General features: G+C 51.9%; 1 protein-coding gene across 3 annotated transcripts; it reads right to left on the minus strand.

Annotated features, from left to right (window-relative positions):
• Positions 1-1,273: 1,273 nt before the first annotated feature.
• arid1ab (AT-rich interactive domain 1Ab) lies at positions 1,274-26,566 on the minus strand. Of its 3 annotated transcripts, none has more exons than XM_085900412.1 (21): positions 25,389-26,566; positions 25,139-25,313; positions 18,640-18,879; positions 17,082-17,693; positions 16,834-16,950; positions 10,080-10,320; positions 9,605-9,694; positions 9,344-9,514; positions 8,636-8,939; positions 8,024-8,166; positions 7,854-7,951; positions 7,569-7,778; positions 7,300-7,504; positions 6,357-6,489; positions 6,082-6,257; positions 5,879-6,008; positions 5,678-5,797; positions 5,480-5,576; positions 4,585-5,404; positions 4,382-4,512; positions 1,274-4,305 (listed from the first exon to the last, which is right to left on the minus strand). In XM_085900412.1, exons 1-21 carry the CDS (start codon positions 26,045-26,047, stop codon positions 2,518-2,520), a joined length of 6,660 nt encoding a protein of 2,219 aa, XP_085756538.1. In that variant the 5' UTR covers positions 26,048-26,566; the 3' UTR covers positions 1,274-2,517. The 3 variants fall into 3 exon arrangements, with proteins under 3 accessions (XP_085756538.1, XP_085756537.1, XP_085756536.1); XM_085900411.1 differs by having other exon boundaries at positions 25,139-25,322; XM_085900410.1 differs by having other exon boundaries at positions 25,139-26,566.

Raw genomic sequence — 26,566 nt, forward strand, 5'->3', positions numbered from 1 at the left:
TTACAGGCCATTTCATTAGGGAAAAAGCTTAAGTGAAAAGTGCCACACCCGCCCTCACCCCCACTTCCTGATTGGCTGTTTGATCCGTGACGTCATTCGGACACTCCATTAGGTACACCGCCATTTTCAGGTGTACCTAATCACAGGCCACTTCATTAGGGAAAAATCATGGTCAAAATTTAAATGAAAGTGAAAAGTGCCACACCCAAACAACCCCCCACTTTCTGATTGGCTGGTTGATCTGTGACGTCACTCGGACACAGGTGCACCTAATTACAGGCCATTTCATTAGGGAAAAAGCTTAAGTGAAAAGTGCCACACCCGCCCTCACCCCCACTTCCTGATTGGCTGTTTGATCCGTGACGTCATTCGGACACTCCATTAGGTACACCGCCATTTTCAGGTGTACCTAATCACAGGCCACTTCATTAGGGAAAAATCATGGTCAAAATTTAAATGAAAGTGAAAAGTGCCACACCCAAACAACCCCCCACTTTCTGATTGGCTGGTTGATCTGTGACGTCATTCGGACACAGGTGCACCTAATTACAGGCCATTTCATTAGGGAAAAAGCTTAAGTGAAAAGTGCCACACCCGCCCTCACCCCCACTTCCTGATTGGCTGTTTGATCCTTGACGTCATTCGGACACTCCATTAGGTACACCGCCATTTTCAGGTGTACCTAATCACAGGCCACTTCATTAGGGAAAAATCATGGTCAAAGCTTTAACTGAAAGTGAAAAGTGCCACACCCGCCCTCACCCCCACCTCCTGATTGGCTGTCTGATCTGTGACGTCACGTGGACACTCCATTAGGTACACCGCCATTTTCATTTCACTTTGCCTGTGACAACGTGCTGTCACGTACAATTATATTAATTATATAATATATATATATATATATATATAATATATATAATTATATTATAAAAAATAATCAATCAAAATCAAACCTTTGTTAGCGTTTTACTTGATCGGTCCAGACAGCAAATGAGAAAATCAATTGATTGGCGTTTTCCTTTCAAACGAAAAACATTACCTGTCGATTTTCCATTTTTTATATTTCTGTCTTAGACGTAATGATGAATGGTCAAAGAGACAGCGATCGCCAAAGGCATGTTCTGTTTCCAAAGTTGTATGAATTTAAATCTGCTCATCTGTGTGATGCTTTTTTTTTTTTCTTCATTCAATATTTCAATAAATAATGGCCATTTGAGGAATGGCTCAAAAACACCATTTTCAATTATTACTGGAAAAATCCACACCAAAGCTCTTAGCAAGATTTAATGTACATTTATTCTTAACACGTGGAACATATAGTATAAAGATTTGATACTGAATAAATGATATTCATTGAGCCAAAAAAAAAGGGGGGGGGCAGGAGGGCTGGGGAGGAAGAAACAAAAAAAAAAGGAAGGGGGGTAAATTTACATCAAGTTTTTAGCTACATCTGAAATACAAATATGCAGAATCCGCATCACTGAAAAAAATAAAATAAAAAGTTTTTCTTCATCAAGGTCTAGTTGTTACTCAAGACATTTTTTCTCTCGTTATATTCTCTACAGCCGCACCAGACAGTCTCGTGTGTCTTGTGTGTCTTAAGTGGTAATTTTTAAAAACGGTGAAGCGATAGAATCGAGAACAAAAAGAAAGAGGGAGCGAGAGACAGAGAGCGAGAGACAGAGAGCGAGATAGAGAAGGGTGTGTAATTCATGTACAACATGGGATATATACAGCGCAGCCGGGTGGGTCTGCTTGGATCTAGCGCCGAGGACCAGTCCCAGTACAAGTCATACAATCAAGGGACAAAAGAGAAGGAGAGGTCGGGGTGTTGTAGGTTCACTGTACTTTGGGGAGTGGGGGGGGGGGGGGGGGGGGGGGGGTTGGTAGCCGTCGTCCTCGTCACTTTCCACATAAAAACTACAGTTTGCTGCCGAGTCGGCATATCTCAGTGTGAAACAGTATTATTACAGTATGTTGACACTTTCTTTGAAGGTGTACAGTACAGGGAAAGAAAAAAAGAAAACAGTCCTACAATCTACTGCACAGGAGAGCACATGTGTGTCCGCCCCCCAAATGTGGTTCCTGTGTGTGTGGGGGGGGGGCAGGGGCGGGGCGGCCGAGCAATACAGCAATCCCGAGTCCTCGGGAGAGAAAGCAAGCATTCCCAAAACTGACTGTAAACGAGACAGCAACTTTGGTTACAGTTATTTTTTTTTTTTCCTGGTCATTTTTCTTTTTTCATTGAAAAACAAGTCCTTTCGGGGCTAAGCGCGCACGCGGGTGGAAGGAAAGTGGTAGGGGGGGGGGGGGGTCCCCATCCATTCGTCTCCTGCGGTTATCTTCATGGTATTCCTTCCTGTCCGCGGTAGAGGGTGAAAGACAGTGGAATCTGAGGTGATTTTGCATAAATAAAAAAACAAAAACAAAAAAAAACAAAAAAAGTAGGACAGTCTAAAATTCTGCTCACAAAAAAGTCGGGGCGCGGCGGGAACGGAAGGAGGACCTCAACGGCTGTCATGACTGTCCGACCAGGAAGAGTACGTCGCAGATGACCTGCGACACGGCCGAGTTCATGAGCGGCGACACCGACACGTCCAGCAGCCGCGATTCGTACAGCGTGAACTCCGAGTGGTTCTCTTCCAGCCGGGCCAGGGCGTGGAGGGCCCGCGCCGCCCTGCGCATCATGTCCACGCTGGTGGGCTCAAAGTGCGCCTGCATCTGCAGCAGCGTGCTCTGACTCTGCTGGTACTGCGTGGCGGCCAGGCTGTCCTCCAGGAAGCCCAGTAGGTTCCCCACGCTGCCCTTCTGCACGGCGATGGCGCGCGCCGCCAGACTGTCGCCGTGCGCCAGGTTGGCCAGCAGCACCACGGCCATCTCGCGGCACACCGCCACCTTGCGCTCGCCCACCAGCCGCACCAGAGCGCCGTACAGTTTCTCCAGGCGGCTGAAGGGCGGCGTGGCCAGGATCAGGTCCACATTGTTGTCCTGGATGCTCAGCTTGCTCAGCGTCTCCAGAACCAGTCTCTGCGGCGATAGCGAGCCGTGCGGGCCCAGCGTGGGAAAGGGGTCCAGGGCCTCGGCCGAGGGGCACACGGCCCAATGGAGCAGGCCGTCCAGGAGCGGCAGGCAAATGCTCTCCGAGTACACCGAGAGGTCCAGCTGGCCCGATATGTTGGCCAAAGTCACCAGGCAGTTCTCCCTCAGGACCTCCAGGCAGTCCCACCACCACTCGTCACGCTCGCAGCTCACGCCCTCGTCCTCCTCATCCTCCTTCTCGTAGGTGACGGGCGCCTGCTTGCGCTCGGGGTGTCGGTGGTGCAACAGCACCAAGCGGCCCAGCAGCAGAAGCAGACCCGGGTGCTTGGACATCTCCTGGTCGTTACCGGGCACAAAGGAGAGGCTGCGCACGATGTTGGACACGCAGATGCAGCGCCGCGCCAACGAGTCCTGCCAGTTGGCCAGGGTGCCGAGCGGCGTCTCGTCTTTGCTGTGCGGCTCGTCCTCCAGGATCTTCACATTGCGCCGGCTCTGCAGCTCGGGATTGATGCTGAACAGGAACTTGCCGTTCTCCTTCTGCTCCTCGGCGCCGCCTCGCACCGCCTCTTCCGTGACCGAGCCCGGCCTTGCCGACAGGACGTCGTCGATAGTGGCGGTCACCGGTGCGCCCGCAGCCAGCGGCAGCTCCGTAGCCCGGGACACCGGGACCTCTGGGCCCGAGGTCTCCTGTCCCGGTCTGTTCTCCTTGGACGAGCGCTTGCGGGCCTTTGGGCGCGCCACGCGGCTCTCGAAGTGCGTCTGGATGTGCTCGGTGATGTCGCCGCCGCCCACGCTCCAGTGGACCAGGCCACTGTCGAAGCTCTGCCGCTGGCCCATCTTGGATGCGTGGCTGCCCTGAAAGGGGTTCTTCTTGCGGACCACCTTGATGGGGAGTTTGTCAAACTTGCTCGCCTGCCTGGGCCTCTCCGCGTTGGGGTCCTGGGAAGACCCTGAGGTAGCGGGTTCCTTGACCCTCGGTTTCTCCTCGCCTTTATCCTCGTCTTTCTGGGACCTCTCCTCCGTCACCGCCCCCTCCCCCGACTGCACCCTGGCGTCATCCGGCTCATCGTCTTCGTCCTCCTCGTCGTCGGTGTGAACGACCTCTCCTTCGGGCATCGGCATGTCGTCGTCCGAGTCTTCGGCGGCGTCTGGGTCGAGTAGCGTGCGCTGACCGGGGTCGCCCACTTCGTACTCCTTCAGGATGCCAAAGATCTCGATCAGGCACCTTCTGAAGTACTCCACCACCAGCTCCAAGAATCCAGGCAGCTAAAAATCAAAATTAGTTGCCATCAAACTTTCACTCAATCTGCTCATACAGCTTTCACGACTTTATGGACCGTACCTGGCATAAGTTGAAAGTGGTGATGCTATTGTCGTCATAGAGCAAGATGTTGATGGTGTCCAAGGCCCAGGTGCTCTCTGCTAACAACCCTGACTTTAATGACATCATCACACGCCATGCTTCAGGCGTGCCTGCCAAAACACAACAAAATCAGAAAGAGCCACAAACATACGTAGGTCGGTGTTTTGGTTGAAGTTGCTTACCGATGTCCTTCATGGTTAGCCGTCTCCGTGGCTTGAGGTGCGGTTGAGAGCATTCCACAGAGCCGGGAGGAAAGCCCACGTCCCGCCGCATGAGTGGCTGCTGCACGGGCGCCTGCCCAATGTGGGAGGCGGGCACCGGGGGGCCGGCTTTCTGCACTTTGATGCCCGGATGCATGTAGGGCGACTTGCTGGGTGACGTCCTGCTCTCCAAGGGCCGCGGCATGGGGGCCGGACTTGACACCTGAGGAATATGGTTCTGCGACGTCTGATAAGTCGACGGCAGGGGCCTCGTCATGGGCGGGCCGGAGCCGCCGGGTCCAAAGGGCGGCTGTCGCTGGTTGACGTGGCCGGGCCACGGGCCGTCGTGGTTCATTCGCTGATCCGACGGCATCATCTCCTCGGAGCGGTTCATGCCGTGGTAACCGGGGGTCTGGCCCGGCACGGGGGGCCCCTGGCGGTTGTGATAGTTGGGATAGCCCATTTCATTGCGGCCCTGCCACATGGGGCCCTGGGGCCCGTCGGGACCCGAGGGCATTGGGCTTGCCATCATCTGCGGCGGCATCGGCGACTGGGAATTAGGCCCGCCCGATGACGATCCGCGCTCCCGGCCAAAGGGAAATGGGAACTGGTTCTGCGGACCCGGGGGTCTCCTCTCCCCTCCGGGGTAGGCGTTGTACTGATTATACATTTCCTGCTGGCCCTGGGGCCCTGATGATTGAGGTCCTGGAGGCTGCTGACCACTATAAGGGACGTTGTACATTTCTCCCTCGTGACGCTTGGCGGGGGGGCCGTAAGCGCCGTCAACGGGACGCTTGTAGTTCTGGTGAGAAGCAGGCAGCCAATTTAGCCATGCTCAAAACCATCATATTTTGAATCGTTTTGTTCGAATCCCTACCGGTTGCTGCTGTGCATACATTCCCGGTTGTTGGTTTGGATACGGGCCACCAGGGGGCGCTCCTTGGCCAGGGTACTGATTGGCATAGGAGTCGTGCCTAGGGACCCACAAACTAAAGTCAATTTCATTGCATATAGGGATGAAACGGAAAGCGCCGCTCGAGAACATTGAAGGCGCATCTGATGAGCTCAGTATTACCGTTGCTGGGGCGGCGGGCGACTGGGCGAGTACATCCCCGTGTCGGCTCCGGAAGGCATCATGTTGGGCTGAGCGGCCCCGGGTCCCATGCTCCCGTCGGGACCCATGCTTGACTCTTGCCTGTGGGTTAAATTTGTGTCCTTAATCCCGGCGGACAGCATAGATTTACCCCAAAAGAAATTCCATCGTCGACTCTTGTACCTGCGATCATATCCATAAGGATATTGTTGTCTCTGACCCATTGGCAGATTTGCCATGGGCCCTGGTGGGCCTCTGCTGTACTGATCTCCCATCCCGCTGTTTGGACCGGGTGGCATGAACTGTTCCCCAGCTGAAGTGAAAACACAATGTTAGCTTGGTTCCATTTTAGCGTGTGATCAAACTTAGTCGGCGCGTCCATTCACCTTTCCTCATGCCGCCAAAGGGATCCTTGTTAGACTCGTAGGGACCCAACCGACCCATCATCTCGGGACCGGCCATTCCGGGCTGGTAGCTCTGAGAATTAGGGGTCATTGCGTTCCTTCGGGAAAACGCCCGGTCGCTCCCGTCGTCAAAGGGGTCCTGCACATTGACGCTACTCCTGAGAAAGAGAAAAAACAAAACAGTATTTTAATGACTGAAAAAATGCGGTTATTTGGTCTGTAAGGTTTCTTGCAAGAACGTCGTGTCCGAGTCGTACCTGGCACCCGGCATGGGAGGCATTTGTGTGTGTGGGGTGGAGGCCGGGGTGGGAGGCTTCAGTTCTCCCCCCTCTGCCATGGAACTACTGGTGGACTGAGGAGTCTGGGGGCCTTGGAGCGATCCAGAACCAGCTACAAAAATAAGGACACGCATTTAAAGTGTATTCGGAAAAGGAACCTGCCATCACATCCGCCTCAGGGGAAAAACAGCTTCACCTCTGACAATGACAAATGGCCGCTCGGCCAGCCGGGCGAGCTGTCAAGAGCGGTGACGCTCGCATGTGTGCATGATGCTTGCTGATGGATTGTGTTTGTGTGTGAGACACAGTATCGTGGCTCCTGCTCAGGACTCAAGTCTGATGACTCACGGCTTCCCAGTCATTAAATCGCGCCGCGCGCACATGCACGCTGGGGTCACTGCCAGGTTACGCTTATTCACAATGTCTCACGTCACCATCGCGCCTCTCTCGCACCAGCTCCCCTTCCCCCCTCCCCCCCGGCAGGGATTTCCCTTCTACGGGGGAGGAAAAGGGGGTGGGGGGGGGGGAGTGGGGTGGGGGCAGAGTCAGTGAAATTGTGTGACTTTAACACACTCGAGCTTCGTCCCTCCACCCCACCCCCCTCCCATTCATCATTTCTGGCTCAGTACTAATCTCCAGGGAGTGTTTCTTTTGTAGCCCTGGGCCAGGCACCAATCAGGCAGCGAATATTAAACCCACCCCTACGCCCCCCCCCCCTTCTTTCATATAACCAGTGCCAGCTGACAAGCACTATGATGTACAGTAAACTACATTGTAGATTATACAACCATTTCTTTTTTATTTTAAAAGTATAAAGGCAGGTCCGACTTTGGAGTTGCAGGTCTTTATTGTGCCGGAAAAGGCTGGTCAGCACTGAGCTTCCAATATTGTTACATCGAGGCAGAAGAGGTTGAGAACATACCGGGACTGGGTGGCTGGACCTTAGGCTGGTTCTTTTTGGTGTCCGTGTTGAAAAAGTCGGCGGGCGGCTCCTCGCCACGCTCGATCTTGCACTCAAAGGCGTACAAACATTGGATGTACTGCTTCTTGAGGGAACTGGCGGCGCTACTCGACGTGCCCACGTTGAGGTTGGTGGCGAGCTCCCGCCATTTTTTGTTCTTGTTCACCTGGGTGAGAAAGGATGCGCTTCAATTATGCTGCACAAAGGGTTCCAAGCAAATCCTAGCGTACCTGGGTGAGGCCTCCGATCTCCTTGACGGATACGTAGAGTCGGAACAAGTCGAGCGGCTTGCGCCCCACGGCGGGGAGGTTGTTCATGCCCATGGCTTTCTCCTCGGTGAAGGCCAGGTAGCGGTCAACCCACATCTTCCTCTCGGGCTCCGGGCCGAGCTCATACAGGCGAGTGATCTTCTCGTTGGTGATGGTTGAAGAACTCGACTTCTGCAGGGAGTCAAAGAAAATTTAATATGACTCGAAACAAGGTGACGAACGAAGTGCCAGGATGTAAACGCCCACCTTTTTGGATTCAGTTTTAGGAGCCCCGTCCACTTTGTTGTTCATCTTCTGGGCCTGGTTTATTTTGTCCATACCAAACTCGGAACCGGGAGCCATTCCTGAAAAGTCAAACAAATAAGAATACGTGCCACGGGGCTCACTAAATATTGCGCCGTGCGTCGTGTGCTCACCGGGGGTGTTGTTGCCCATGTTTGCGGCCATTGGATAAGGACCCGGGCCGGCCTGGTTCATCATGCCGTGCATGCTGTTCATCCCCGGGCCGTACGGAGAAGCCGAACTCATCATGCCTTGGGACATGGGGTAGCCGGGGGGCCTGTCGAAGACACTCTTATAGCTTAAAAAAACTCCTGCAACGTGTCTTTCCAAGCAAGTCAGATTTCTTTTTTTTGCAACAACTCAGCTCTTGTTTGATCATTGTGGGGAGAAAAATAAATAAAGCACCGTTTTTCTATCGAGTGACTCTAGCGTTTGCCAAAATCAGGATGACTGAATGTCTGGAGGCTGATCTGGCATCCTCGCTCAGGAAGGACGCCTTTCACTGATCCGCTTCGCTCTCTCCCTCTCTCTACCTCCCTCCACCTCTCTCCCTCTCTTTCTCTCTCTCTGATAAGTACTTGGTCTGCTGCCATGTACTCGAACTAAACACAGCACGTGGGAAAAGCTCATCATTTTTCATGGTCACACAAGCAAAATAAGCGCACGCATGCACCGTCTCATTCTGCTGAAAGGATTTGCGCTCCAAACGCAGCGAATCACATGTTGCCTCGCTGCGTGGCACCCACCTGTTGTGGATGGAGTTGGAAGGTCCGTGGTGCATGGAGGGCCCGCCGTCTTTCCTGTTCATTCCCGGAGGCGGGCACATGCCCGATACCACCTGAGGAGGCATGCTGCCCATGTTGGAGCCCATGCCGGGACCGTAGGGCCTGGCGCCCATCTGGCCGGGGCCTACTCTGCCACCGGGGGGCATGTTTGCGTAGGGTGCTCCGCTGCCCTGGCCGGGCATGGGGTTCATGGAGCCGCCCATGCCGGGCCCGCCTGGGTAGTTAGCATTGGGCATCCCTGAGTAGCCCGGCGGCCGAGGATAACCTGGAGACATGAGGAAAACATACTCCTTTGAATTTTCAGTCGTTAACTACTTTTTGGGTTTGGAAAATTTGGCACACCTGACCTTATTCCAACCATCTCGCAACTTTAACCAAACGCCCGCCGCCATTGCTTTATGACCACCTACTGTTTTCAAAGGTGAATTTTAAGAGGATGTCAGGATACTTCAGATTACATCTGCTCGGTCCCTGTGGTCCGGTTCTAAAATTTACCTCTGTGCCGCCTATTATGACAAGTGGGGCTTTATCGGGCCCCGGTGGTCTGTTGCTATGACTCACGGGGACAATTTCTTCAAAGTTCACATAAGACTTCAAAGCAAAGTGATAATTTGATACGTAGTGGGAGAGTGAGAGGAAAATGGAAATGTGGATTATCTGCATTATCACCTTGAGGTCCGTACTGGCTCCCCTGAGGGCCGTAATTTCCCATGGAGTTGTTCTGGGGGTAGGGTCCCATTCCGCTATGCATCTGACCCCCCGAAGACTGGCGTGGAGATAAGGCAGAGCCAGGTTGTCCCGGGGACCCGTAAGGAGGCATCTGTGGGTTACGCATGTACACTGGAGGGCGAGAAAAAAGGGAAGCGCCGTCATTTGAAGTTATTCTACATTATCGATGGCTTCGTCAATAAAAATTCCCAGCGCGCTCACCCCTGTCTTGGCCCATGGCTGACTGGTTCATGGAAGAGTGCATGATGCTGTCAGACTGGACACTGGGCGGCCGGGGAGGCATCTGATTACCTGTAAGCGGACGTGAATTGGATAAACATGAAGTGAGCGTAGGAATTGTGAGAAAGGGCAATTTCCAAAGAAATGAAAAAGATATCAAAAGCAACGCTGTCTCTGACACAGTGGCTGCTGTTTGGATGCTTTACAGGCCTTGTGATAGTGGATGGAGACTTAATGTTCCCATCTGGCAAGTGGCCTCATGAATTACAAATGAGAGCGTTCGTGTTTTGGAGTGTGCCAGCGTTCGCTTTGCGCTCCGAAATATATCCTGCGATTTTGCGGCATCTGACAAACATCTGACATCAACTCCTCAGTGGAAATGCATTTGGAATTACGCGGAGCTCCCATTTGTCGTCGTCTTGAGGTACTATTCTAATATTTGGATGTTTTTATTGACCTGGCACAGCGGCGGGGGACAGAGGGCCGGTGCGAGAGGGCGTGACGCTGGCGGGGGAGCCCACGGGCGACGGCGATGGCCCGCGGATGCCGGGCAGGTGGGGCGACGTGTGTGGCGAGAAAGGCGACTGGGCGGGGTTGCTCTGCTCCCCCTGGCTGCTGGACACTCCCGAGGTGCTGACGCCCGGGCTCAGGGCGCCCTCCGTGCCGGTGGGAAGGTCGTCGATGGAGCCAGACAGGTCCTGCAACAAACATTTGTGATTTGAACGCCTCTGTGAAATGAATGCTTCATCTTCCTGGCGGTTGCTCCAGAAGCGGCACCGTTATCGTGACTTCCCGGCCCGAAGCGCTTGTGCGAAGGTGAATGTTTACATGCCGGCTTGCTCACGTGGAGCCCATGTGCTTCCTCAAAAATGCAAACTCATCTGCCAGTCACGTCGGAGGAAGCGGGGAGGGAGGCAGTTAGGGGAGGAGGGGGGGGAGAATTGGCTGGAAGGTGGCCAACAATTCCCATAGAAATTTCACACACTCGCAAGGCTGGCTGCCGCCCCTGAAGCCGGCGGTTTTTTGCACTTGAAACGGTGCCCGTTGCTATTTTGGGGATGTGACCTGATGGAGTAACCACAAAGGGAACGACAGGAGAGTGCTGATTCACAATAACCCCCCCCCTCCCACCTCCTCCTCCCTTCCAGACTGCCTGCACAAGCCAAGGCCTCTCTGACCTGCACGGGTGAAGCACATGACACACAGCAGGCAGGGCTATTATCTTGGATCATTTTGCACTGAATTGAAAAAGCTCTCAAATTTTCGCAACATGTTCCTTCAACAAGGGTGTACAATTTTTTTTTCATTGCAAATATTTATGGAGACCAAGAGGCTCACAGACCCAGAGTTTGAGGACCACTACTTTCATCAACCATGGTTGTGTCTACCATTGTTGTCTGCTGACATTTAACCCTGCCCCCCCCCACTCCCGTCTCCGACACCCACCCAAGTACCACTGAGACGTCATAAGATCGGTCATGTGTCTGCCGGCCAGCACAATGACCACCTTGGTAGCTGCCATCCTCAAAAGAGTCCTTCCATTGTTACGGAGAAAGAAAAAAAAACGCCCGACATTTATCTCTGCCTGAGACCCCGAGGTGAAAAAGGTCAAGGTTCAAGTTGTGTCGCTACCTCTTAGGGGCCAAAGGTGAGTCAGGCCTGTTGGTCAGGAGTGGTTGCAAATGGGTGACACACTCCAGTGGGAGTCAAAAAAATAGGCTACTCAAGTTCTACTATGAAAAAACAAGCTTGAATAGTTATGTCTATTTTAAAACACGTTACTCTGTCACATCTGTTTGCAGATCAGTGCCGAGTCAAGGTGCTTAAGACAAACCTTCTTAAGCAAACACCTGCTAAGCGGCAGTCCCGGCCTGGCCTCGGTCCCGATGGATGCACGCTAGCCCAGCCTGGAACACACAAACGCTCCTTTCCACACTCCCACTCTGCAGCCATCGATTTTTCCCGGCTCAATATTGCACGCAAGCACGCACACACAGCAGCCAGTTCTGCTGACTGCACAGGGCCGGACCAGCGAGGAGCAGGGGGGGGGGGGGGGGGCTTATTGGCGGTGATAGTAATGCTGCCGTGGCCGTGATATTCAACAGTGTTAATTAGAAGGGAAAGGACGGTGAGTCGCGAAAATCAGAGCGCAGTGGAAGAGAAGAGTGAAGGCAAGGCTGTGGTGTAAGTTATAATCATACTAATATTAATTCAAATGTTGAACACGCGCGCGCACACACACACACACACACACACACACACACACACACACACACACACAGGCAACTAAATGCTATTCTTATGACATTGTAAAAGTGGAGAAAGGACGGCGCAGAAAGGAGAAAGCCGCAGTCCTTTCCTGCAGAGCTTCAAGCTTCCCTCTGTGGCAGCCATTTTGTGCTTCCCCAGCTCTGCCTAACATGGACCTTCACAACGGGAACACGACAAACTGCAGCTTGCTCGTGATGGTTAAAGACAGGGATTTTTTTTTTTTTTTTTAATTTAGAATAGAAAGGAGAGGGAAATTAATTTTAAGGACATTTTTTGGAGGGGGAGGGTGAGAAATGCAATTATGGTTGTATGGACGTAGGCCAATTCCCGTGTTCACCACATCTCCTGAGTCATGTGCACTCTCCTCCGCCTGTCTTAATGTATTCCATTTGCAGATTACTTCACTGAGTCAGTCAAGCCCGACCACAGCCATTAGTCTGCCGAGCCAGCCGCTCTCTCTCCTTTTTTTCTTTCTCTCTCTCTCTCTCTCTCTCTCTCTTATTTTTTTTAAGCGCCTGCGAGTGAGCGCCGAGAGTAAGCGGCCTTGAGATAATGACACATATCTGGAATGTGTGACACAGACCAGTCGTGGAACTAGATCTGGCGTTAAGGAGCCCGGCGTGACCTGGTCAGAGTTCACCTGTCAGTCAAACTGTCTACTAGGCAGATCAGCAGGGGTTGGGGGGAGAGAACCACCTCTTCATGTGCTTAAGAGGGAGAGGGTGTATGGCTTGCATCTCCACGGTTGCCATGGTTACCGCAATCCACGTGCTTGACACATTAGGGCCGACACAGCGCCTCGCCTCCCCCTCCCCTGCAGCCATCTCTGTCTTGTCGCTCACTCCTGGGCCTCCCTGTGTGCTTGCCAGGGTCACTGCGCAGTCAAGCTACTACAAAAGGAGACGAAGAAGAAGAAGAAGAAGAAGAAGAAGAAGAAGAAGCAGCAGCCTAGGGGAGGCCCGTGATTGGAACGGGACACGACGCAAAAGGCGCCACTTATTTAATCACACACTCGGTCGAGCCTTTGCAACCGTGGTGGATGGAACCAGTCAAGCTCAAAGTCTTCACACATCTGTTTGTTTGTCACGCAATCTGCTGCTGCAATTAGCACTACAGACAGCCATTTTCTTTTACATTTCAGCCTCTGAGGCTGCTAATGACTCGGTATCATTACGATGACAACAAAAACCCTCACGGGTGTCTGACGCTCACGAAATCATCTCCGGCGTGTAAACAACAGCATCTCGAAGCGTGGGATGGTAACCCGGACCTTCCCGGGCCAGCAAGGCTTTGGTAGAGGCCCGATTCAGCCCGGACACGTGATTTTGCAGGGCTGAGCACAACCATAAGGGGGCACTCCCATTCCACTGTGAGGGAAAGAAGTGACGTGAAAGGAGGAGAAGCAAGGCAAGGCAAGAAGACAAGGCAAGGCCCCTGCCTCGTGCACCAAGAAGCAGCCATTACAGGATTTTACATCCAACACAGGCAGATGGGACACTTGGTACTCGTCGAACCTGTACGGAGCATCAAAGAGGTGTCTCGCAATCACATGACACAAGAGGTTCTCTCCAGAGGTCACCCATCACACCGCTGCTTCATCACTGGCAGCCATATGGCCAGAGGAATATAGAATGAATGGGCCTAAGTTGGAAGGAGGACATTTAAAAGGGGTCTTTTTTTTCTCCCCCAGGTGAGAACAGGGAGCAAATGGTAAAGAGCTACTTTTTAAATGCTCCACATTAGTCTAATTGGAGTTCTCTGTGGGGGGAACAATGAAGGTGGGACAAACACTGCAGCAGTCTGTGTGTCGCCTGATGGAAGGGGGTGGGAGGAGACCGTGTGTGCGTGTGTGTGTGTGTGTGTGGGGGGGGGGGGGGGGGGGATTCTGACTGTTGTGAATAATGTAAAGATGGTGTGTGTGTGTGTGTGTGTGTGTTGGGGGCCCTTTTGTGGTAATCACAATGGTCACGGGGAGTCCCAGAGCAGAGCACAGATGCCCCAGCGAGGCAGGCAGCTGCCCAGCCTTCGTTGAGGGCTTCTGGCCTTCAGAGAGCTGAGGGATGGAGGGGCCTGAGGGAGATGTGGACAGAGAGGGGAGGTGATTACAATCAGTCTGCCTACTTCACAGAGAGGCATCGCCCCTCCTCTCGGTGTTGTCACACATTCCGGGTGTCTAGAGGGCGCTGCAAAAATCGCCTAATATCTAGCAGGGGGATGGTTGGGGGGGAGGGGGGGGGGGTAGATAGCTCAGAGTGAGGGGTAATTTCATTGTGGGGACCCTCTCATCCATCCAAGCCAGTTCCGGGAGGGGGGGGTGGGGGGTAGAGCCGATAGAACGCCGAGGGGACAGACAGTGCTGCAGTCAGCCACAGTCTTTGTGCTGCAAAACTAGCTCAGCCTAGCACAAATGGAGGCAGAGGGGAGGGGCACGGGAGTGTGTGAGAGTGAGCAGCAAAGAAGGGAGGCGAGGGGGGGGGGGGGGGGTGTTCTATGTGCAAGCTCACAGTAGAGCTCAAACAGAACGCGTTCGCTCGCCGCCGACAAACCGATTCACCCGCGCGAGGAAAAAAAAAAAAAGCAAAACAACACACTTTGTCAGCACATTGAATTTTCTCGAGTACATTAATTAAAAATCACACACTGGAGGGAGGGGGGAGGGGGGGAGAATGAGAAGAGAGGACGCGTAGAGGCAGGAGTGAGCGAGCGTGAGGCGCCCGGGAATCTGAATAATACAAGTCGACACAGGAAGCGAGGCCCCCAGAATAGCAACAGGAAACCGGCCCCGGACTCTGAATAAGCCAGCACAGCGAGCGTCACAGCCCCGCAAAACAAGGCTGTGCTGCACAGCGTTATGAAAGCTGATTTACTGAAGGAGGGAGCCAACCAGAAAGCGGGGGGGAGGAGGAGGCCGAGCGCAGGCAAGGCAAGGAGAAAGCAAGAATTTAGAAGGTTGGACGACAGAGGCTTCAACACAAAACTGAAAAGAAATGAAGCAAAAACACTAAAGTGCAATATTGGAAGAAAAAGAAAAAAAAAGCTAGGGAGGGGGTTGGGTTGGCTTACTGAGAGAGCGAAAGAGGGAGGGAGGGAGAGGGAGGGAGGGGGGGCGGCCCTGTCAGGCTGATTGCTCCGAAGCTATGTCGCAAAAACAAGCTTAGCTGCCGCAGCAGCGCCGGGCTGGGCTGGGCTGAGCAGGGAAACGGGAATCTTTGTAGAAGGGCAGAGCAGGCTGTGATCAGGGCCAGACTGGAGGATCCACAATTGTGTCTTATTAAAGATAATTTGGTCAGATTTGACTTGTGTATTTTTCATGTGGGTGGTACCAGAGCTTTGGTTGTGACTAAAATCTGTGATCAAGCAAAATTCGGATAATCACTCAATCCTGGCGAGAGAAAAGAGAAAACTAATAGACGAGGGGGGGGGGGGGAAGCGGGTGGGAGGCGAAGAAAAACAAACTCAAAGTGTATGACCAACATGTGACCTTCCTCGAGCACATGAAAAAGACGAGTCGAGGAGTCAGTGGGCGGCCTTTGACGGGATTAAGCCAACAGTGGAGAAAGGGGCTACAAAAGACCTACGAGAGGACAACGGGGAGATTAAAATACAAGGTCCCGCTTTCGTAGGTCGACATGGAGAGGAAGTCTCACTTCCAGGGGGGGGGGGGGTGAGAATCAAAGATGTAGCTGCAGAGATTTCCAAGACTTTTAAGGCCCTGCTAAGGAATATGATGCAAAACTAAGTGAAGTCAACTTGGTTTGAAAAAATTCCGTTGGATGTGACTGCAGTTAGGCGCGTGTGTTTCGGAGCCAGGGGCAGAAAGTAAACCAGGAACCGGTTCAACCTGCTAAGCTAGTTGGTTGTCTGCTCTTTTGCCGCCTGTTTTGCTTTCCTTCAGCCCTATGAGGACACACACATGCTCACAAGCACTCAAATTCTGCCCCCCCCCCCCCCTCCTTCACAACTTTACAGGTGCAGAATTTGTCTCTGTTGAGTCATTCGCTATTTACTTGCACTCTAAAGATGACATGACGTCGGCGGCGAGACGTTGAGCTACATCATGACATGATCAACAAACACCCGATTGGAATAAGTGTCTGTAGCGCCGTGCCGTTCGTTTTGTTCCAAACGGTAAAGGGCCACCTGACCTTAACAGGCTGTCAGGCTCTTTGAATGTGTTCTAATCTGTACACAGAGTCGCGGACTCCGACACGCCGACGCAAGCAGATTAATGTTTCGCAGCCAATCAACGACCACAGATAGGGAATCCCCAATAAGACTGCCGGAGGGAGGGGGGGGGGGGAGAGAAGGAAAGGAGGTGGGGGGAAGGAGTGAAAAAGTAAAAATAGCCCAAGCATGGCCAGCTCAGCCAATGGTTAGAGCCCGCAGAGATGTATAAATAAATAAAAGGAGAGAGAAAATAAACAGGAGGGTAACACGTCCTGAGGGCATCCCTTATTGGCAAAGACAACCTTCCTTATCATTCCTCGCTCGCTCGCGGCAGCTCCCACGCCGACGGATCGCTTGCACCGTTTGAAGTCATTTACTCACTCGCCCCTTGATCACCCCCCCACCCCCACCACCACCCCCCTGTCCGTCCGTCGCCTCGCTGACGTTTGCTCTCTCACTTTCATTGTCTCTCATTAATGATCTCATTACTCACTCGCATTTCCCCGGGAACGAGGTTAGCGGCAGAGACTGGCCTATAAACACCGCCGACGTGATAAAAAAAAAAAAAAACTATAGCGTGGCGCTTTGTCATGTGCGCCGCGTCCGCCTTGCTAATGTGTTGCACTTTGAGATCTGTTCCGTTGTCTGTCGCCTTTATCGACGCTCGCATTATGAGTAGTGAACATTACGATAAATCGTGTTGGGAGCAGAAACAATTTTGTTTCTTTATTTTGAAAAAAATGGCTTTACAAACGACACACAAAAGGACTCACCGGCAAACTGGACGGCCGGCCCTGCATGCTGTCTTCTTGGCTGCTCTTGTTGGAAGGCATGGGCTGGTTGGAGGGAGGCGCGCTGGACTGGGAGCTAAAGGAATCTTGGGACAGCTCCTGAGAAAAAAAAAAAAAAATCAAGAGGATATGACATGAACACCCGCAAAATCGTGCTTCGCTATCATTTTTTCCCAAAAAATTGAAGTGATATGCGTGAACATTACAAAAGCAGCCATGACAATCGATACCTGCGGGGGTGGTGGGAACCTCTGATATGGCGACTGCTGCTGCTGCTGAGGCGGCAGTGGCGGTGTCTGAGAGTATGGTGATGCCTGACTCTGCTGGCCATGACTTGGTGGTTGCTGGGATTGAGGAGCTTGACTTCCTGCTTGCTGTTGTGGCGGTGGTGGTTGTTGTTGTTGTTGTTGTGGTGGTGGTGGTGGTGGTGGCTGCGCTGGTGCGCCTTGTAGCTGCTGCGGCGGGGTTTGCTGCTGCGTAGGCTGGCCTGGCGCGGAGGCTTGAGGGTAACCAGGTTGGCCTTGAGAGCCTTGCTGGTTCTGAGGACCAGGACCTTGCTGCTGCTGGCTCGGCTGTTGCTGAGGAGATACATAGGGCGCCTGCCCGGCCGGAGGAACGTGAGGACCTTGGGATTGGGGGTAAGGAGGCCCGGGTTGCCCGTGTTGGCCGGCCGGCTGTGAGGGGTGCCCCTGCTGGGGGAAGGGAGCTCCAGAGCTGCTCTGGGGTTGGCCGGGGTAAGGTGTGGGCTGCTGACCCGGGTGAGGAGGCCCACCGTGTTGACCATAGTAGCCCTGCCCCTGCTGCCCGTAGCTTCCGGGCCCTTGTTGTCCATAGGCTGACATCTACGAAAGGAGGAAGGTGAATGGTCAAAAAGTTGGTAAAATGGAGATCCGCCTTTTACTTCTCAAACGATGGGTTGAACCGAACATTCTAATCAAAGCACTGTCAGATTAAAAAAGAGAGGCTTGACAATCTGACTGTTGAAAGATACAACTCCTTATTGCTGAGTCAAAAAGTACACACAAAATCTCCGGCAAGGCACTTTAATTTAGTGACGTAAAAAAAAAATAGAAAATGTTCAACTTCATCCCTCGAGCTTCAATGAAAAGCTTTCCTTGTGCACACCTTCATTCAAGTCAATTGAAACTGTATCAAGAGTACTGACCTTGTGAGGAACACTAGGGGGGAAAAAAACAAGCGGTGCTTTGGAGAGGTTTTCAAATAAATGCAAAAAAAAAAAGTTGGTAAAAATTTGCCGTACATGAAAACACCGTCAAGTACTGCACTGCACATACCTTCAACATAAAAGGGCATAGAAACTTTTTATTAAAGGCCTGGAGGGCACTCGTCAACAGTCAGACACCGAGCGGGCGAGCATGACAATGGCTACACACAACAGGCATAAAAACCACAAAGTGGAAGGGAGGCAAGGTTTTGACTCTGCAGGATTCATGAATGCATTTTTTTTCCGCTGGCAGGGAGAGTTCATTAGAGGTTTTGTTCGGCGCAAACTTGCTGTCGATTGTATGACAAGAAAGCAGTCTACACACACTGTGCCGAGAGAGTGTGTGTGTGGGGGGGCATGGATTTCCCAAGCCCTCCTTTTGAACACATCCTAATGGCTTCTTGCGGTTTCATTTTCTACCGATGCAGCCAGCAAGTATTATTTCCCAAGGCACCAAACCTGCGAATTTCCTCAAATGGCACCCCTCTATATCCGTGTGCTTTAAAAAAAAAAAAAGCAACTCTGTATTGGAAGAAACATCCTTCAAATCAATAAGTACTGACCTGCTGTCCATACTGCATGCTCCCCATCGCGCCCGGCGTTCGACCTTGCATCCCCATCGGGTATCTTTGGGGTCCCGGAGGTCCGTACCCCTGCGCTGGGTAGGAGCTCGCTTGCTGGGGTCCGGGCCCGGTGGGAGGCCCTTGCTGCTGCTGTTGTTGCGGCTGCTGCTGGGAATAAGGGCTGGGTCCTCCGTATGGTTGGCCGCGCATCTTCCCCACCTGCTCCATTGGGCTTGCAGGCTGGAGGACACATAGGAAGAATCCAATAAATAAACAGATTTTTTTCTAAAAACTTTCAACATGAAGGAGGACACAAACGTGGATTTCATTTTCAACTAGAAAAGAAAAACATTGGCCATGAATGAATGAACGGGGGGGGGGGCCTAACTGCCAGGAGCCTTTTCCTACTTGGGCTCATTGTGCCAGTGGGTGGATTTTGTTACAGCAGGCGAAAACGGCGGGGAGGAGTTATGCGTGAGGAAGCGCGAGTGTCTGCGGTGGCTGGACGTGGGCCCGCCGCTCAGCTGGAGACACGTCAGGATGGTGTCTGGACCCCGGAGGGAGGGGCCGTAGTGTAATGTAGAAGTTACGCCGGCTGTCAGCAGTCGGGGCCAAGGTCATAAAAACAGATGATGCGGAGGGAATCCCCGGCACGTGACGCAAACGTAAATAATTAAAACCTGGAATCCCGCCGGGCCATTCCTGGCGTGGTCGTTTTCTTGATTTGTGGTCAGAAATTGGCAACGGGGGCGGCGGCGCCGTGACCGCAGCAGAAAGGCACGAGCCACAATGGCGGCTTTGAGGAAGCAACACCTCCTGGCCCGCTGACCCCGGGCAGCAGACACAAAGCTTTCATTGCTTCCCACGGTTATTAATCGGTGTGTGTGTGTGTGTGTGTGTGTGTTTTTCCTCTCCCCCCTCCCAAAACCTCTTTTCCTTGGTTAAGGGAGACAACCACCGCGGGCTATTTATAGCCCGGCAGACAGAAAGGGCAGTCTGCCGAAAATGTAACAGGTCCCAGCTGCGCCGCTGTTTGAACCTGGGCCAGGCCTTGCGCTTCCTGGTCTTTAATAAAGCAGCAGGCTTTGGCATTCTATGAATGACAGTGCTGCAGTCGGAGGCGAGGCGGTCTGGAGGGGGATGGCTAGGGCGAGCGAGCGAGAGGTGGTCCGCATGCGTGCGCTTGGAAGCTGCGTAGGTGTGGAAGAAGATTGGGGGGGGATCAACAGGTTGTCAGAGTGGTCAAGCAACATTATCCATGATAACTAATTCCACGTCAGGTTTTCTGGCTATCCGAGACCCCCAGGCCACATTCCATTGAGCTCCTCCAGGTTCAGGGACGTAGATATGACGAGGGGGGGGGGGGGGATACTACTCTTTTCTGGGTCATTGCCAACTGCACCATAGGGGAAAGACGTAACAAGCCTTGGTAGTCACACTCCTGTGACCTCTAATGCACTTTTAACTTCAGTTGGCGAGGAAGCACACAAATCACCCCCCCCCCCCACGCGATGTGACACGGGGCCTCGACGGACAACAGCTTGGGCTGAAGCTGTGCAGCGGATCCCGATGTATCACCGTGGAACGGGATGGCCGCTTGCCTTTAAGAAGCTTGACAGCTCAGCACAAAGAGAGAGCTGGAAAGTACAGCTCAACTATAATCGGCGTTTCCAGCTCCCCGAGAGTCTTCGCTGACACTGAACCGCCACTCGTCTCTCCTAGTCGTCGGTGAATAATTAAGCGACAGCGTCGTCCTAGCCACCTCGGCTTCAAGGCTACTCGAAGAAATATTAGGCATGAACAGTGAATGGCAACGAAAGCTGCCAAAATCGTTCCCTTATTTGTTGCTCAGTCAATGTCATCCAATTGGCGAGGTAACTCCTCCCCCTCACTTTTTTTGACTCCCATAAGCAAATAAATAAATAACCACAATTAGCACATGGCTAATCTGCATAGAGGAAAGCCCGATTACTCTTGGCAGAAGAGGTTGGGCTGATGTAGTGTGTCACGACAGGCCTGCTGGTGGAGATTGCAACTATTCAAAAGTGTCTGTGTGATGTGGTGAAAAGGGCAGGGGGGGGGTTGTAAAGGGCTATAGAGGGAGGGGGGGGGAGCAGATGGGCCGGAACGGCAAAGGAGAGGGGCCGATAAACAACTGCCGCTAATTTAATCCGCCACGGCGCACACACCATTGTTCGTCGTTAAAGCCCCTCAGCACGCAAGGCGGCAGCCCAAACACACGCCGCCGAAAGGCCGGCCCTCGCGCGCATCGCATGTCGCACAAAAGAGGCGACAGGATATCCGATCCCGAGACGGCAGGAGTCAATTTTATGGCTCCGATTGTTGTTTTCCAAAAGGGCAAACCACGTGGACGTGTGCGCACGGCGATCTCGCCGGCTTACGTCACACAACTGATGTTATCCACAGTCACGGTTGACAGAAGCGCACGCTTGCTTCCGCTGCCGGGACACTTTCTCGACTTGATGAAACTTGAGACTGAGAACTGGCTTATTTGCACAGATAACAACAACATAAGGACTTTACCAGACATATGACCTATGACCTCTGGTGATCTCAGTCTACCCGAAATTACTACCTTCAAAAACAGGATAACGATCAATGACATCTTCTCAGAACCAAATAACGGAATGGATCTCAGGAGAGATAATCAGCCAGACTGCAAATGTCACAATTTAGTCATCATAATTTATGCATCGTTCACTAAAAAATTCAGAAACCTGTCCAGAAATATCCTTCCCTAAACATGAATCCATTTTCACACCAAAAAACAACAATACCATAAAAAAAGAATTCTGTGTTACCTCAATTCAATTTGAAACAATTCAAAACACAATCCAAAGTTATTAAAAGTCAAATTGAGTTCGTCACGAAATCACTCACCGAACCAGTAACATTTGTGACACTGCGTACTTGAGGTTAAAAATAACTTTTTAGGAGAAGCTTAACCGTTAGTGACGCCCAAAGTGCTCAAGACGGGCCCATAAATGACAGTTAGTGTAAACGGGCGACCGCCAAAAACAAGCAGAGAGGCCACGTTTGCAATTAAGTCATTAGTCTGGCGTCCAGACGCATCAACCTTGGGAGCTCGCCCTGACCGCACGACAACTCAGATGAGAAGCGAAGGCTGGCCTGGTGCTAGCTTGCAGCGGGGGGCAAGCTCTGTATGAGGAAATACAGTAAATATATATTTTAATATATATTTTAATTTATTCAAATTTTTTTTTTTTCCATATATTCTCGCCGGAAGCGTCATTCCCTACCTTCCGATAGCAACAGCGGTTTCCATTTTTAAAGGTTAACTATTTCAAATCCGGAACGCCTTGGCAGCATATGTCAAAAAGTCGATCAGCTCGCCCCTCGAGCACAAAAAGGATATTATTATGCTAATCTGGAGCCTTTAAGGAGGCAAATGTCAAAAGGGAATGAAGGCTCCGTTTAGGCCTCGTCCGTAGCAATGATATTGCTATGTCGTCGCCATGGCGCCTCAGAGGCTTCGCTGTCTTGAGGGGTTACAGTGGCGTGGAAGCGAGCGAGGAGGCGTCACTTAAGGAAGATGAACGGCTGGTGATGCGAGGAGCAAGAGCGGGTCAGAGAGTTTCCCGAGGCGGCAACGACAGCAGACACGCACACGCGCTTACGAAGCGCCGCCAAATAAGTGCAGCGTAACACAAACACACACACACAGCTGTCAGGGGGCAGACGAAGATCATTCACAAAACAACCCCCCCCCCCCCCCCCCCCCCCCGGGTATCGCTGACACCGTTTCTCACAGCATACGCACACACCCTCACGTCTCATACGCACGCACACACAAAATTACACACAAAGTGCCGGAAGGCAGCATGCTGTCCATGTGGCCTGTGGAGAATCATTACTCAGCAGTGCGCGGCTCAAGAGCGCAAGAGTGAACTTCCTCCTGAAAGGGAGCACGTTCCCCTTTTGGACACAACGGGAAATTGTTGCAGTTTTGACAAGAGATAGAATTTTTTTCTTTTTAGGGAGGGTCAAAATTAATTAATCTCATTTACTTGGTAATGAAGTGCTGCCTCCGCGAGTGAAATTATGCCATCTTGCATGTAAAGAGCATTTGTGGAGCAAATGCCTACGCCTCTGGTAAACGGCGTTGCTGTTCCGAATGCTACGGCGCCGATAAATATCGTCCACCTTCATTACACGAGCGTTTGATTTGTAAGCTACTTTGCGATTTGCAGCGGTTGGGGGGGGGGAGGCGGGCTCCCTTTTAGACGGCGGCGGAGTAGCGTGCGCATCCATTAGCGGCAGGCAAGTCAATAAATAACGCCATTTCTTTGGTGCGTGGATTTCAACCGTGGAGTTTTAATTCAAACTTGGGCGTCACAGCGTTGGGCGGGTAACGACGCCAAAACAAGCCCGCCGCCGTCAAACTTCAACTCAAGTTACTTGAAAGACACTATTTATCGACAATTGATTAGTATGCCCATCGCCTCCTTCCATATTATCCTACAGTTAAAGTTTTACTGTTATAACTGTGACCTTCGTCAATGTCGCAGACTTGTGCAATCACCAGTCTCAGTCGAGTCTTGTACAATTTTTAAAACAGCTATTTTGTATATTTTGCCTGTTGACAACGCTTCGACGGCAACGTTCCAGAAAAAAAAAAAGTCCATTAGCACTTGGGAGACCAGACATCTTTTCTGTTTCCAGCATGTAAGGTCTACTTGAGAGAACTCGTTTGCATACAGAGTTCAAAATCGGCGATGCTTGCGGATCATTTTCTTACGCCTACGTCAACGCTGGACTTCATGTGTTTAAAAAAAAAAAAAAGAAATAAATAAAAAAACAAGCTTCAAAAAAGAAAGTCGGGAGATCAACAAACTAGCATCCGGTTGTTTTCATAGATAATAACATAATATCGGGAAAAACATTTGGCTCTTCAATTGTCATATTACGCAATACTTGATTATTGCGGCTAACGTTGTCCAGAAAAGTACTACTAGAGAGCCAACGCTGTCCTGTCTGTCATCTCTCCTGTCTGTGCAAATGACATAACCAGAATGTAAACAAACACCAAATGTGACCGGTATTACTCGAGGGAGGCGCAAGGGTGAGTGCTGCTTGCATGGTAATGCGCGGAGAAAGTAAATGAGGCCATTGTAAACCTTGGCGAGGGAGGGAATGCCGTGACACTTGGCTGACACCTTTCCTGTTTGTAAACAAATGCAGCCAGTGCAACAATTTCTGATAACATGAATTTTCTTTTACAATTTACCACAAACCCCAAAAAAAGTCATCTTGTTGAACAGCCATGATAAATTACAGATAATTTAATCATAGGATAACGAATAAGCAAATCCAATTAAAACCAGCCTAATTATCATTAACAGCAAATGTAAATAACAGCTTCAGAGCTAGCCACCTATTTCCTGTTTACACCTGAAAATTGCAAACTAAAAAAAATACTGAACAAATATTGTCTTTGTATGACTACAACCATGTTAACATGATTAGATTGCTCATAGGTACATTTTAAAACCACGCATTTGCTGATAATTCCTGATATAAAGGCATAAAAAGGGGGCGAAAGGCAGGACTATTTTGTTTGGTGGAGGAGTGTGGAAGAGGCTAAAGTGGCGGTGGTGAGGCTGCAGCCCTTTTTTTTTTTTTTCCATTAGATTCAATTATAAATGGCCGAGAGCGGAGGGACGGCCAGCCAATCAGATCTCGGCTCGCATGTCAACCTAAGACCAACTGTCTTGTGGCTCTGACAGCACGATTTTTACCTCCATAATTCAAATCCCAAAGCAAAAGGCAATCTGCGCCGAGCCCGAGTGCAAGCAGCCGGAGTGACAACGCGGAAGCGGGAAAAGGGAGGGTGTAAAAAAAAAAAAAAAAGAAAAACCCGGGTAACACTCATAAAAAGGACGTAATCAGGCGTTTTGAATCCGAGTGAACGCTTAATTGGTGGTCATTTAAAAAAAGAAAAAAAAACACACTTCCATCATGCAGCAACTTCCAGGACGTAGCTTTTTGCTTAATGAATATGCAAATGCAATTTTCCAAGTCCGCGGCTGTCATTTGCGCCCTATTTAAACGATGACAAGTTTCATAAAGCACATCACATAGTTTGGAACGTTTTGCAAGCGAGACGGAAGGCAAGGCTCGGCTATTCGCAGTCGACTTCGCTAAATGGAGGTTGGAGGAAAACAAGGAAGAAAACGGCAACATCACCTCCTTGCTCTTTAAACGCACACTTTCTCCTGCCAAACTCCTCGCCGTACTTGGCCAAACTCGTCCCCCCCCCCCCCCCCCTCTCTCTCTCTCACCTCCAAGCCTCAAAAAGTTGCTTTTACACGAAAAACACGACTCGTTGCTCGCTCCGAAGCACTGTTGCAGGGGGTGGCGGTGTGTGAAAAGAGAGAGGCAGCCATTTTAGAGCTCTTGCTCCATAGACAATGGCTGGTAAGCTTAGCGTGGTAGGTTTGCGAGTGCGGGGACTTACCTGGTTTCTACTGGGGGGTTGTGCGGTGTTGCCCGGGCTCATGGGTGACGGGTGGTGGGCTCTTTGTTGCCAACCCGGATGGACCCCGCCGTATCCACTCGCCATCTCCCCCGCCGCCGCCTTGGTGCCCCCTTCCTGGTTGTTGTAGTCTCCTTGCGGGTAGTTGGGGTAGCTCCTGGCCAAACTGGGGGACGTCAGCAGCTGGTTCAAAGTCGGCGTCGACGTAGGCTGCTGGCTTCCCATATTATACCTCTGGTTGTTGTAGGAGGTAGCAGCCATTCCTCCTCCCGCCGCTGCTGCTGGCTGCTGCTTGCCTGGCTGCCCCCCAGCCGCCGGGGGCTGGTTGTTCCGCGGGGAACTCATGGCCCCGTAGCCCTGACCCTGATATGAAGTCCTGCTCTGGAAGGGGCTGTAGTTGTTATAGTGGTTGGGGTAGCCATGTTCGTGGGAATTGGCGGGGTAAGGGTCCATCATGCCCGGCCCCGACGCAGCTGCCATGCCAGGGCTTTGTTGTCCGCCATGTTGATGAAAAGGGGCCCGGCTGTAGTGCTGGTTGTAGCCGTAAGGAGGTGGTGGGAAGGGGCCCGTGTGGTGGTGTCCCACGCCGGGATGGTTATTCCCTTCGGGCCCGCCGGAATCGTTCTGATTACTGCTATTATTATTTACCCTGGGCAAATTCCCGTTGCCGTTCTTCATGTCAGGATCCCCTCCTCCCCCAGCAGCGTCGCTGCCGTCCTGCAGTTCCTTTCGGCCGGGAGAGCCGCCGTCGGGCCCCGCTTCCTTGTTCTCATGCTGCTGCGGCTGCTTCTCCCCCGGCGCCGACTCCTCTTGAGAGTCCCGATCTGGCTTTTTGAGTTCGGACGGCGGGCTTGCGTTGAGAGAGGCGACGCTGGCGACCTGAGCGGCCATGATATCCCCCCTCTCTCGCCTCCCCACTCCTTCTACAGCGCCCCTTTTCTCTCAGCAAGGCCACTCACTCGCGATTAAACGCCGAATAGTCATTGAATATAACTGCATTGAACACAACGTACCCGTCGTCCCGGTTCATCCCCCCCTCCCCCGGTTTTGCCCTGCGTCCGGACCGGTATCCGGTAAATCCACCGCGACTCCGTTTCAACTTGAGGGGGAAAAAAAAAAAAAAAAAAAAACAAGGACGGGGGGAAAGTTTGGGCGAAGGAGAACACGCGAAAAATACGGAGACGGCTAAACTGGGGGAGTGCAAACGAGTTTGCAGCGCGTTAGTGTATTAAAAAAAAGAAAAAACGAAAGGCGATTCTATCGCACAAGTAGAGCGCGAGCGAGAAATCGAGCGAACCAGCACGAGGCTCCGCGAGACACAGCCATCTTAGTGAGGGGCGAGGAGAGACGCAAAACCCGGAAGCGGATCTCAACGCCATGAAAACAACACTGGATCCGGACTGCGGGAGC

The sequence above is a fragment of the Syngnathus leptorhynchus genome, chromosome 20 (genome assembly GCF_054491065.1).
Source record: "Syngnathus leptorhynchus isolate UIUO chromosome 20, UIUO_Slep, whole genome shotgun sequence".
Taxonomy (NCBI): domain Eukaryota; kingdom Metazoa; phylum Chordata; class Actinopteri; order Syngnathiformes; family Syngnathidae; genus Syngnathus; species Syngnathus leptorhynchus.